The sequence below is a fragment of the Rhopilema esculentum genome, chromosome 15 (genome assembly GCF_057945365.1).
Source record: "Rhopilema esculentum isolate cy_ngs chromosome 15, ASM5794536v1, whole genome shotgun sequence".
Lineage (NCBI taxonomy): Eukaryota > Metazoa > Cnidaria > Scyphozoa > Rhizostomeae > Rhizostomatidae > Rhopilema > Rhopilema esculentum.
The window spans coordinates 8,142,797-8,156,984 of NC_142829.1; the positions used below are offsets into that span (position 1 = coordinate 8,142,797).

Consider the following 14,188-nt stretch of genomic DNA (forward strand, 5'->3'; position numbering starts at 1 on the left):
CTTACTTCCTACTTCAATGACTTTGTAGCTTTTGAGTCTGTTTTTAACTCACGTTCTCCATATCGACTGCCATTTTAAATTTGTCAGATTTCTTGAGATCGAGGCTGAAAGAGGCGATGTTATGATGTGTTGTTTTTCTGGGGCAAAGCAAGTTCTCTTGAGGATCTGGATAGAAACAGTTCTTAAGATAAAAGTAAACCTTGCTGAGATTCTACATTTTCTAGGAGACTTCTTACTTCGGAATCTCAAAACAACTTTTTGATTTGAAATCGCCCTATATTATTATTGACAGGTATACAAAAAAGGCCAATGAATATTAAGTTGAAATTTGACACACGACTGTTGACAAATCACAAGATTCACAATGAACTACAGTTTAATTTCCAAATAAATCAAAAACCTTTATGCAGCTTTTTGTAATACATTGCTTGGGAAAGCTCTTCTGTCCCGCTTATAAAGCTCCAAAAAGAAGACAGGAATAAAATATTTGTTGGAAGGGCAAAGTATCAGCTCAGTTTTTTTTCGAATATGTAAAGAAATTTTGCACAACGAGTAATTCAACCGATCAGTCCTTCGTGCTTTATAAATTCCTGTTGTTCTTGCCTTCTTTATTGCTATATACATCACAAGATTCAAAGTTTCCAGAAAAAAAGCTCTTTTCTTCTGGCACTGCAGACAGAAACTCTTTGGGGGCTACAACTCTACCAGGTCGGGCGAAATGTGATTGAAAATGGGAAGAGACGCAACGTTATCATTGTTCAGGGGTTTCATGCAGGTCATCAAGCATTTTGAAAGTACAACATTATTGGGACTGCTGGAAACTGCATCTAAAATTATTTCAATAAATTGTTGAGATTGAAAAAAGATTCTAGGCAGTATTCATAAATTTTCTTTTATCATTATGCCATTATGTTTTGATTGTACATGGGTTTAATGAAGGGCGCCACCATGTTTACCAGCAAGAAAATTTTTACAAATATGACGTTCTTGAAACTCTAAAATCTCAACTTAAGTATTTACATCATTTACATCACATCATATCATAGATCTGGAAACCAGGACGATCCATGGAAATGTTCATAAATTTTTCGCTATCATTACGAAAAAATTTTAAGAATTCTAAAGGGTTTAGAAAAAGCCGTCACCATTGTTGGCGGCAAGAAAAATTTTGGAAGTATAACTGACTAGGGATGACCAGAAACTGCACTCGAAATATCTACAACATGCGTCCTAAAAAATATTCATTAGGTTATTTTTATCATTATTACCATAGTTTTATTTGTCTTGCATTCGAAAAGACCGCGACATGAAGACGATAAAGGTATTGCAAAATTTCAGGAACACGTTTAGCAATAAAACAAAGGCAAGTATCTTCGTAAAGTTGAAGCATTATTTTTCGGAACTTTCGACGCGTTTTGTGAACGAATCGTATCATTGACATGAAGAAGATTATATGAACCCCTGTATTGAGATCCAATTCAAATCCTGTACCATGTCTGGGAAAATTGTGGGTATTGCACAGGGCCGTAAATCTGTCATGTGAATTGGGGGGGTCAGCAGAGCGAATGAATATAAAGTATGCAGTGGGTCATGGCACCACAAGGGATTTATGGTGTGTGTTATGGAAACAGTTGAGGGGCAAATTACTTTAAAAACAAAAGTCAATATTTTTGGATTTCTCAAGACTTTTTGCTCTATAGAAGGTATTTACAGATATTCCTTAGTACATTGACTGGTGTGTATGATTGGATGGATAACATTTTTCAGAGACGGCCCCAAGAAATTGAACCTTGGGAGCTAAGAATCAAGTTTACTCTCGTATGAGGACCCACCATGGTTGGGTCCGACGCGGAAGAAAACTTTTGAAATTTTACCTTCTAGAAAGGCTAAAAAAGCATCCCCCAGACTAAATTTAATAAAATACTAGAATCGCTCAGGATAGAAAGTTTGGCGTTTCTCAGAAGAACACAGATTATTGTTTATTGGGTGAAATTTTGGAGGGGAAGAGTCATGCTTAAACCTTAGAGACAGACTTTGGGGAAATATGGGACACTGTTGTATTGATTGGTAGAAATTTACTTTCTGAACAGAAATGTGCGTCTTCCTTATTTTGACTGATTTCAGTAGGCCATGTTTACACATCAAACTGAAAACATATTAAAATTATTTACGTACATACAAAAAGTGATTTACTAAATAAAAGTAAATAATAGACAAATAAAAGAAATGTACGTAAATAAGTTAGTAAATAGGTCAAATAAAATGACAGATTGCTCTCTTTTTATTTCATACTCTGTTTTCAAAAATAAAACGGTAGAAAACAGTAGAAAACGGTAAAAAACGGTAGAAAACGGTAAGTTTTTATATTGTAAAAATTATAAAAACCACTCTGCTTACAAAAATAACCTTAGTGGCTGAGGTTTGTTGCAATAACACAGAAAACGTTGTTTGGTTCTAACCCGGCTACCAGGGATTTCTTTCTTCCAAGAAAAATAATGGTAATTTCTCCAAAAGAATCGTTTAGCTCCAGATTTTTGGGGGGTCCAGTCCCCACCGTCCCCCCGGGATTTACGGCCCTGGTATTGCATACTGATGTCCTTTGAAAATGAACTTTGCTTCAGGAATAAACCCTTCTGGACCTGCATAAAACCAAAAACTTCAAAGGAAGCTTCAGGGGGGGGGGGAGTACCTTAAAATGTTTGAAGGTACGAGGACGTGCCTTTATTTAGGGGTACCTTTTTTCTGAAAAGTGCGAAATTATTGGTATCAGTTTTTGAAATATGTGCAGAACCATTTAAAGAAACATGCAGAATTATGGGTACCATTTTGGAAAATTTTGCAAAATTACTAGAAGGGAAATTTAGCATTGACAAAGTGAATGTCCAGCTAGAAATAGAAGTATGAAATATGTGTAATTTTGGGGCAAAGGACATTTATACAAAATTTATTCGATGATTTTTATGTGCTTTAAAAATTTTATTGGCTCTGCAGAAATATGTTTATAGTTTCGTGTTTGCGGAATTATGGCTCACATTTTTCAGACATTTGCGTAATAATGGGTCCAAAATTTTAATCAAAATGGCACGTCCCAGTCCAAAATAAGACTTAGTTTACCCCCCAAAAAGGAAGCTCATGAAAGTTATGCAAACTAGGGGCATAGAAAAGCAAGGGGCAAATTACCCTGGGTGCCAGAGCCTAAGCAACACTTTTTTGGGCTCCATTCGGGCTGTTTTATCTCAATAAAGCAATAATATTTAGGCAAGACCCCTACTAAGCCCCTTAAACGTTTTGCATCTACTGCGCCAATGACTTCATCTTCCATATAACCGGAAAACGTACCTCTATGGGTTTCGAAACCTTGCACTTTTATCTGTCATTGAAAGTAAAAATGTTCATTTTCATCTGATTTACTTGGTAAAGAAAAATCCATGGAAGCTTTTAAAGATTCGAGGAAGCAAAAATGGGTCCAAAGACAACTATGAAATTACCGCAATATCTGAGAGAGCCACAAATAAAATAATTTCTATGTTTATATATGGGAATAGCACTGCTTGAACAATATCACTGAAAGCATTCTAAAAAGGATTTCTGTAACAAAGACAAGGGTTCTGATCGCAATAAGGGTTATCGTGAACCCCTTACCCCCAGTCGTGAAAATGAACTAGGCTTTCCTTCCAGTGTTAAGTTATTTCCTTCCCCTTTCTTTGTATAAATATAATTGATTAAAGCATCTAAATTCATCAAACAATTTTGAAAATCATTTTGTTCTTAACTGCAAGCGACTGCTTGACCATACCTGTAAAATGACAGTAGTGGTTAACTACGAAATTTGCGGTAGAAAGGCTGCTTTGATTGGCAACTTTTGTCGTGTTATGAAAATATTCCGGCTTTTGCAGTAACAGTCTTATAGTTTCGTTCGTTCAGAAAGAACTTAAAAGAAATTGCTAGAATGCTTTGTCGTGATCCTATCCAGAATCTAGATTTTCTTGCAATCTCGCCAAGAAGTAAACAAATTTTAAAAACTTTCCTACAAGTTGTTCTTTAAAAGGTTACAGAGTTGCAACCACGTAGTTGTAGGTGTCGGCTAGGGGGGGGGAGGCAAACTTGAGCAAGAACCATACCTGAGGGGGGCAGGCTTTAAAACTAGAAAACAGATATATAACAAACAGATATATTTGGACAAAATCAGGGTCATGGAATAATAAATATGCCAAATTTTCAAATTATCATTTGGAAAAACTGTAGCCAGAGGGGGCAAGCTGTTGTCAAAATTTTCATTTGGGGGCACAGCCCCCCGTGCCTCCCTGCAGCTACGTGGCTGCAGAGTTGTTGCAATTTGCTCCTCATCACTGTTCTCTTGGATATAACTGTTAGTCAATTAGTGAAACTCTTTGATCCAAGAGTCCAGGCTTGATGATGCAGTAGACTCCCGTTATGGTAACATCAAATGTTGCTTGAAAAGCTGTGATAGTTCGCGACAGTAAGTGGGGAATGACTGTAAATGCCGCACATCAAAAAATTTGGCGACTTTTAAACTAAAATTTGTGTTTCTGTAACTGGTAATATGACCTTAGGCAAGAAGACTTTGACTGGAGTCGACTGTTTCACCACGAATTTAATTTTTAATCTGGGGCAAAGTAAGTTTTCTTGACGATTGGGATAGAAACAGTTCTTAAGATGAAGGTAAACATTGACAAAAGTATTGAGTAGAAATTAACTTATGAAATAGAGGTCTCCATTTACAAATTCTGCCTATATTTTACATTTTCTAGTAGACTCCTTCTTTCGAACTTTCAAAACATTTTTTTATTTGAAATCGCCCCGAAAAATCTCCACGAACCACAGGAAGTTTTCTATGCAATCTCGGAATTACACGAAAAAAGGAATATTCGGACATATCAAATATTTTGATGTATTGAAATATTAATGTTTTTAACAAATTTCAAGGACTTTTCAGAAAAGGCATTACCAGAAAAAAACACCACAAGTTGTTACATAATAATCTTATTTACAATAAAAATTATTTACAATACAATTAATCCGCAATAAAACATAAAAATTTACGATTGAATTTGAATCAAATTGAAATTAATTGCAAAAATTACTGACGTAAATAGTCGATGTCTTCCCTACGTCAGAGATACAGCGAAATGTCCCGAAAGGACGATAAGGTGTCAAGAGTTAACAGCTTATGTAACAGCGATTCTTTGAATTATAAATGATAAACGAATGATTATTAATAATAAATTCAACAAATCATGTGAGAAAAGTCAAGCTCATTAATAACAAATTAGGTTGTAGATACTGGTTCTAAAACGACTTTACTACCAGACCTGCTTAAAATCTTTACATCCTCCAAACGGCATTTTGCATTGTTTTTTCGTTTAACAAGTGTCACAATACCTTGCAATTTCAGTGAAATTTGTTTATCGAGTTTATCATTGCAGCTCTCATTAGTCATTAGGCATTCGAACTCAACCTTGACTCTTTTTCGCAACTCTTTATCGATTATAACCGAATCAATTATCTCCTGGTTCAGCCCGACACGCGTCACAGTGGCAACGCCAATCTCAGTTTTTCCAATTTTGGCTGCGAATCTGTCCCCAACTGAAATTGCCTCAATCGTGAAAATGTACCCTCCACGATTGCTGTCTGTCCAAAAGAAATTATCATTTTCAAGAACATCCTCTGTCTCAAATGTGAGTCTTCTCCCGTAGCCTTGGCCAATGCGTTCAAGATATTTAGCCTGTCCACCTAACAGGAGTTTATTTGTTCCATTTTCTTTTACCATGTAGCGGAATCCTGGTGCTATATCGTCATGTATAAAACTCTCACAAACCAGTAACTCATGTTTTTCTAATGCCTTTAAATGTGAGAATTCTTCGTAATTTGCTAATATCAGCTCCGCATGTTCCTTCGAATAAGAAGTGTATGTAGCCGAACACGATGCTTTTATTCCAGTTTGTGCTCGATGCAAGCGTTGCGAAACTTCGTTTTGGATGTGTAAAAGCTCTTCCATAACTTGACCTTGCTGATTGAGTTCTAATTCATAAATCGCTGTTTGTTTTGATTCTAACCTTGTGCTGTTATCGTACCCCTATTTATATGCTGGTGGGCATTCCAAAGTTCATTTCTCATGGGAAAACGTGACCAGTTTTAGCTTCCTCGTGTTTTCACTGAAGAAGCCTTCGAGGTTATAGGCTTTGATTGGCTAAGCCAGTGCAGGTAGCAGTGGGAATTCACTAGCGATTCATAGCGATTCATATAATATCCCGAGGTATCAAATAGCATGTGCTCAATAAGATCAATGGAGCCTGCATGATTGACATATAAACACAACCTTTTAAGCCAATCATCATAAAGAGCTCTCGAAACAACCAATAATAGATGAGTATTGTCTACAAAGAATGATCTATTCATCCAATCAATGGCCACTTGCCAATTTGACATATGGCGGGATTCACGATGGGGATTCCTCGGTAAACTTTGGTTCTCGTGATGAGCACTCGATAGGCGGACTGGAAAAACACTGAGCATAGGAGATAGGCCATTGCAATCGAAGCTTCGCAGGGAACTTGGTAGTTGAACGACTCCAAAATGGCTCTTACTGGGGAGCATGATGACTACTCTCCGCTGCTTAAAGAGCGTGATGCATGTGGTGTTGGCTTTGTTGTCGATATCAAGGGCAATGCGTCTCACCAGGTAAAATTTAAAACCAAAATAAATGCATGTTAATGTAGTATTTTGAAATGAAATACGGCAAGTCAGCTTTGTAACGATAGCATCTGAACGATAATTTCTCTCCTAGGCTTCAATTTTCTCGTAAGATTTTGTTCATGGTTTTGTTTTGTAATGCTTGGTTGCTTTGTGCTCACTTTTCTCTGCAAAAGGTGTGAACCCTGTCAACCGTATCGTTCGGTATGAAATGTTCGTATTCCGTAGAAGAGGGGTCTCTCCCGAAAATGTCTCAAACAGCAAGATAGCAGTTGGGCATTAACCATTGGCCCGAGTCCCTCTAGTTTGGCCCCCGGGTTCCCTTAGTTTGGCCCCCGGTTCCTTCTAGTTTGGCCCTTTTGCCCCCTCTAGTTAGGCCCCCGCCCGTTTTACCTAGATCGGCCCCAAAAGTCCTGCTTTAAATGTTTGATTTCCTTTTCGTAGATCCTCAGAGAATCGCAAAGAATGCTTGTTCATATGAACCATCGTGGTGGATGCCAATGTGATGACACCGGGGATGGGGCAGGGGTAATGACAGCATTGCCCCATAAATTATACAGGAAATACCTGGCTGAAACATTGTAAGTACTATTACCTGCAGCTTTCATATCACTATTAAGGAAGCAATCATTTTAAAGAAGAACGTTTTGGTTGTAGGGAAAGACTTTCTTGTACCTGTCCAAAATTGTCCCATAAAATGTTTATTCATATCAAAACACAATACATTACTGAAGACAATAAATTTGGACCCACGCCCACATTCGGTCTCTTGTTACTCAGCCCGGGCTTGAGCATGTTCCAAATAATGTTCCACTATTTTTTGCAATGAAAAAGTCAATTTGAAATTGTAAATTTAATAAAATAAAAATCATGATGATAATATGAATGACATTACAAATAAACGACACATGATGACCGGATGATACTAAAGAGTGCTGGCTTGTTTGGCTTGATATTTTTGCATTTCCGGACCAAATTTCGCATGCCAGTGCGGATCGAAAGTGCCCTTGAGGAAAATAGCACGCTGTGTTGATTATGTTTTCACCAATCAACATGAATTTATCACGTGCAAAAGCCACGAGCTAATTTTGGCACCGCGAAGCAGGGAGCTGGGGGAATTTAGCCCCCCCCCCCCACATTTTGCGAAAAATGCGAAATATTAAGAAGTGAACCACAAATAAAGTCTGTTTTTTATTCGGTTTTAGCCCCCGGACTTTTTTTAGACCCCCCCCCCCCCATCTTCTCAACGCTTTGCGGTGCCTGAACCGGAGTTAGAATGAGCTTAGAATTAGACAAAGAAACAACCAGGATTTTAAAAAAGAGAGTTCGCTTTTATCTACTAGACCGAAAGAAACGATTTTATCCAAAAAAAGGGTATTACGATTTGCAAACGGTCACAATTAACTTTCACTTGTCCTATCAAGCAAGACTAGGAGTTGAGCCTTGATCTCACGCCCCTTTTTTCAAAGACCCTTCATTCATCTGTTTTGGAATATAGTACTTTGTCTGACAATACTGGGATCAAAAGTCTGATTGGCAGAAAATGGCCCAGGATGGTTGACTGCGCATTTTGGGTAGCATGTCTCCATGATCCTTTTGTTCAAAAACAGGTGGCAAAAGCTAAAATAAGCATGCTAATGGACATTCTTAATGAAAAAAGCATCTATTGTCTATTTAATCAAACTGTATGTAATTTCCATGTATTAACGGGTAGCGTACAAAGTGACTTCAAGCAGCAAATTGATAAATCATTTATTTAGACTTGCTGGAGGCCATCTTTGTTGAAGAAAAGACGCCTAGGTCAAACTATCGTTTCACAATTTGCTTACCACATGAGTACCGCAAAGTGGTATCCAGGGGTTGTGAACTTCAAATGATGGTATACAGTCATATGATGTTGTGAACTTGGCTGGGCCTGGGCAAGAGTATGACATATAATAAGAGTAACTGCAAGGTTATAGTCTGTCTCATAAACATGTAGAAAACTGAATACTAATCGATAATGGAATGAGTGTACATCTCACCCTGCCTAGCATTATGAGCTCTTTGCTCGATATTTGCAATCATGACGAAATAGCGGGCCTAGCATGAAGGAAAAGGGCATGAATTGCTAAATATGAAGATAAGTATCGCCAAGTGCCTCCGAGCTCTGGACTTGGATCAAGTTTATGTTGCATCCTTCAAAGGTAACCTCGCAACACCATGGGTACTCCATATAACACTTCCTATTGTTTCAATTTTTTGATTTGGTTGCATGATTAGGGTGACGCCTCCCATCAGTCCTTGAGCGACACAACCATAATGGGACCTGTCAAAAGTAACGCGTCTTCTCCTAATACTCCTCCCTCTATGCAGCTGTTGCTGTTGTAGATTGTGATGTAGCATACGAAGCCAGAGCTACTGTCTGTTATGACGAGCTGTCCTTTTTGGGGGTTACACTGCACAAGGATTGACTGCAGAGAAAATGCTCGGATAAAATTGGCCGTTGTTTGTTGATGTCCGTTATTTCTCGGTGTCCGCCAAAGGAAAATTCGTTATCCGTTTTCAACTGAAGGGGATGCCTCTCATTTTGTACCTGCTGAACGGTTTTAATCGTAACATATGAATTGGATTACCTTCCTAAAAGAGCTGAAATCTAAAGCCTGAGATTTCATATTAAATATTTAATCTGTATCAGCTGATGTTTCTGTCATCAAATTTTCAAGAAATTTTATCTTGCTTAGCGTGGGACCAAATTATGGAAAATTTAGACAAAGAATTTCAATTGTAGGAATCGTTGAGAAATAATTTAGTTTGAGGCAAAATCATGTAGCAAATACTGCGATGAATGGTTGAAGATAAAGAGAGCTTATAAGTTGTTAGGCTTTTAAGTACAGGAAAAATGCATCAACAGCATCCATAGATGGTAAATTCTTTGATATGTAAATAGGTACTGTGGCTTTACAACAGCTAAGTTTAACTTATGGGCGCTGTTGTAACTTTTCAAACTCCACAGAAATGCTACAGAGGCTGTTATTTCTCACAGGATTTTAATACAACCACTAGAAATATTTGTGACTTACCTAGGTTACTTATACAACCAAAGTTAATCTTGCTGAAATAAGAGTTGAGATTATATAACAGAGGGAATTAATTTTCTGACTCAGGGCAGAATTAACAATGCAAGATGTAGGGCAAAAATGCCCCCTCAGAAAGACATGGAAGTCAGTCGTGAGGCTACCTTCCTACGTCATCGAGAGCGAGTTAGGCCGTTGGTGCATCGGCGCAAATCGCTCAACCTACCATAAAGCTCTAGCAGGTAGAGGTTACTAGGGGAAGTTACAGACAAACTTAAAGCATAAACGATATTTGGGAGGGAATGGGCAAGAAAAGAATTTTTTCCCCAATATTAGCAGATGCATCAGTCCTACCTGAATGCATCAAAATGGCAAAAGCATAAGAGATACACAAAAGTATGAGAAGTTTTTATCATCCTGGAAAAAATACTAAAACTGTCAAAGTTATACCGAAAGAAGCAAGTTTTAAAATAAAGAGTGTGTGGGTTGCGAAAGAGCGAACGACACTCTTGTAATGAGGCATCGCCAAGCAATGTGAGACACACTTGGGTTATTCTAAGGGGTACGCCAAACAATATGAGACACACTTCGGGTATTCTAAACTTGAAAACCCCAGGAGGACAAAAGACTCGACACTATTGCGCATGTTCTTGTAGAACGGGTACGTGAAGAAGTACGCCACAAGAGACCAGAACGAATCGGAAATAAATATCAACTTAGGCCGCATTATTTGAAAGACGAATTCCCCTCGTGAAACTCATTTTGATTAAATTTCATTCAATCACCATTTTACTTAATAACCAAATTGCTTAAAAATCTTCCATAGCTTTCAATTCATAGTATTATTAAAAATAAAGCAGAAAATTCCTACACGCTTCTTCTATTTGTTATGCCTATATTGATTGAAGTATCAGAAGAAATCCTAAACTGGTTTTGTCACCTTAATACATAATATCTTTTACGGGTTGAATTTAGCGATTTAATCTGGTTCGTCCACGACTTTTAGTTATGGAGCGACACTTCAAAGTAGGCGATAACAAAACCTTTTTTGTTCCTTTATTTACTTCGGTATGAAAAAAACCCATATCCATCTTTTATAAGTTCTTGTAAGAAGGTTGCTATATTTCCAGTTTTCGTTATAGTCTTGTTATTGGTAGATAATTTGTTTTTCATCTTTAAAAGGTACAATGGAGATGAAGATCAAGTTCCAAAAATTGGATCTTACGCAACTGGCATTCTGTTTTTGGATCTGGACCCAAAAAAGGTTTCTTTATATTACCAATAAGTAAAAATCATTGTGAATTTTCGGATTCAGGATATCGAAACTAACTACAGAATTGCTACCTCGAAAACAGGCATTTTACGAAACGAAACCATGTACCGCACAAAGAAAACACATCTGTACTAGAAACAGGAAAACGTATTGAGTTAGTAAGCAACGGAATTACAGGAATTACAATAGAAAAGAATGAAGAAAATACATACCGTATTCAAATGTAAACATCCCCGTCCCATCCCCCCGTCCCTATTTTTACCAGGTTTTTAAAAGTATTTATTGGCTTTGTTTGTAGTTTGCTTTTGTTCTTTATTATTAGCTTGAGTTAGTTACCCCCTTAGTTCTCTATAAGGCTGTGCATGGCTCTAAAGTCTAGGAATAACGTGATGCTAAGAAAGAAGCTCTTCGGTTCTGTATAATTGCAATTACTTCACTACTTCACTACTAGGTGCCTGAGCCATATGGACAGAAAAAATGTGGAAGGCAATAAGAGGAGAAAGAGGAAAGACCTCCTTTCTCCTCTCTCCATTAACGGCTACACCCTGTTACACCCACTAATTCAATAAGGCTCTATCATTGCTTTATCCTTTATTTCACTGTGGCTCTGATACCCAGGGTATTACTTTACATATGCCAGTCGTCTTAACGTACATACCAGATAGACATTGCATTGGTGTAACAGACCGTAGCTACTGAACTGTTTTGACATGTACTGATTTTGTTACTTTTTATTTTCTTAAAATACAGGCCTCACATTGTATGTGTGAAATGGAGAAGATTGCTCATGAATGCTCCCTTCAGGTATTTTTTGTAAACCCTATCAACCTTTCTTGTATGCCTTAAACACTGCCTTACTAGTGGTATAAATTAGGATGCTGGCCAAGGTGAGTTTGAATTACTTGTGTTGTCTAAGTGTAGGCGATCTTTTGCAATTCTTGGTCCCAAGTAAGCATATTTTTTTTACACAATTCTACATACCGTAATGCCTCGAATAAGCGCCCGGGCGCTTATTTAATTCCTGAGGCTCGAGGGTGGGCGCTTTTTCGAAAAAAGCGCTTAATCGACGGGGGCGCTTATTTAAAAAAAAAATTTGGAAGTGACTAAAAAAATGAATGTGTTTACAATTGAAGCATGTTATTACGATGCGAAGGCAAAAAATGAGAATGAAACTAAAACAAACTGTGTTGGTCATTCAATCTTTCTTGGTGAATTGCCTTCCAATTACGTTTTAGTCGAAAATTCGAATAAGCGCCCGTTTCTGAAGGTTGAAGGATAGGCGCTTATTCGAGGGGTGGGCACTTATTCGAGGGGGAGGGCTTATTCAATAATTTCACCTCTAGAGTGGGCGCTTATTTGAGGGGGCGCTTATTTGAGGGAGGCGCTTGTTCGAGGCATTACGGTATTATATTTTTCAATGTTTACTAAATGCTGAGGAGAACTTCACATTTCCCTAAGCTTTAGACGCTTGAAATCACCCTAGTGTTATTAAAATGTAAACATGGCAGTAATTATCTTGGCTAAATAAATGTGCCCTCTAAAGATCCATTTATCCGAGCTACCAAAAATTTGCGTTCACTGCAATGCCACACAGTGTCAACTGTTTCCACAAATGGAGCAAATCTTTTGTTATTGCAATATTTTTTCAAAGCATTAGGTAAGAGTTTGAACAGAGCTGCAGGGTTTTATCTCTATGTATAGACAAGAAAGAGCTATTATAGTTAATTCTTTATGTTTTACCATAAAAAACCAATAACAATAGCACCGTTCAGAAATTTACCCCCATCAACGTTTTTTATTTCGATAATATCAGAAAACTATAAAAAACAATCAAAGTAACAACAGGAGACCACAGTTGCTACTGCGGTAGAGATAAGTAATTCAGATGTAGCCATCGTTACCATTAAATACCCTGCCTAATTATTGTCCTAGTAGCTTCAATAACACAATAAGACGTCTCCGAGGCATTAGAACATGTCGTTCTTTTCAAGATGCTGGAAATTTCACGTGTCCAGTTTCACGTGATCATGAGCCTTGGCATCCCCTTTAATCAATAATGCCTGTCCAGGATCTTTTTATAGACGTCCCAGAACTGACAATGTTAAAGTGTATGTGAAATTGTAAAACCAGGTGGCAGGTGTAGATCAAGCGAATTATCCAATGGCAGAGCCGGGTAATCAAAACTCAATCTAATCTAAGGAGGTAAAAACAACATAATCAAACGAATTGTCTCTTTCAAGCTTACAAAAGAGGAAAAATTGTCAACTCATTGACGAAAAATAGGCCAATGCCTAAACGCCTACCTTACACTTTAAGGCCCTGTTTACACGGGATCAGATCCAAACATTATCGGATCCATTTGGACTCATTTTTAAGGGGGTGTTTACAGGGGATCGGATCTGAAAATATTTGCGTTTACACGGGATCGGATTCTTATGGATAAAAAATGCGCAGATTTGTGTGCTCATTCCAATAACTTCACCAGTTGGTTGAGATCCTCAATCTCCTGTTTAGTGTACCTCTGCTTGAAAATTGTGAACAATTTTTTTAGCGTTACAGAATTTGAAAATGGCTTTGAGAAAAGCAAACATTTTACGACATACTAAAAGCTTTTTCGTCTGACACTTCTCTGAGCATAAAACGTCAGAATAAGATTCCGAAAGAACACGATGAAAAATATATACTCAGTTGTGCATCGAAATAGGTCAATCAGAAAAACGCAAGCACAAGACCGGTATAGTTGACCAATCAGTACCGCGAGCCTTAAGAAAAATTACCAATGGAGTCCAAGAGAGAAAACGAACTCCTTTTGTCTACACAATGGCGGCTTTTTCGTTTTTATGTGGATTGACTCCAAAACTGCTAGATGGAAGGACGACCGGGCTCTGCCAATTATCAAAAACATGTCGTCATTATAGAGATTTGCACAATCTGGGTTGTCTAAAAGATGTTGACCGATGGCAGAATCACTTGTTTTAACAGTGTTTCTAGACCTACAAGATCGAGGAGGCTGTTCTCTTTGGGGGGCAGTTTTGTTTCTTATGTTGGAAGGAACATGCTGTTTTATCCTATATTCCAATCTTTGGGTTGTGCGTCCTACGTAGCCAGAATCACACTGGCACGTAAATTCATAAATGACGGAACT

The 14,188-nt window shown here is 37.8% G+C and overlaps 2 protein-coding genes across 2 annotated transcripts in view; one reads left to right on the forward strand and one right to left on the reverse strand.

The window, feature by feature from the left end:
* Positions 1 to 4,988: 4,988 nt before the first annotated feature.
* Positions 4,989 to 6,087, reverse strand: LOC148958466 (uncharacterized). Its single transcript, XM_089112781.1, has one exon. It carries the CDS (start codon positions 6,017 to 6,019, stop codon positions 5,291 to 5,293), a length of 729 nt encoding a protein of 242 aa, XP_088968907.1. The 5' UTR covers positions 6,020 to 6,087; the 3' UTR covers positions 4,989 to 5,290.
* A 385-nt stretch (positions 6,088 to 6,472) lies between these two features.
* The window catches only part of LOC135685722 (uncharacterized), a 46,118-nt gene continuing 38,402 nt past the window's right edge, over positions 6,473 to 14,188 (forward strand). Inside the window, exons 1-4 of the mRNA XM_065201768.2 lie at positions 6,473 to 6,702; positions 7,159 to 7,295; positions 10,953 to 11,034; positions 11,794 to 11,847. Coding sequence (XP_065057840.2) covers positions 6,598 to 6,702; positions 7,159 to 7,295; positions 10,953 to 11,034; positions 11,794 to 11,847 — 378 coding nt within the window. The 5' untranslated portion in view covers positions 6,473 to 6,597. The remainder of the gene's footprint in view (positions 6,703 to 7,158; positions 7,296 to 10,952; positions 11,035 to 11,793; positions 11,848 to 14,188) is intronic.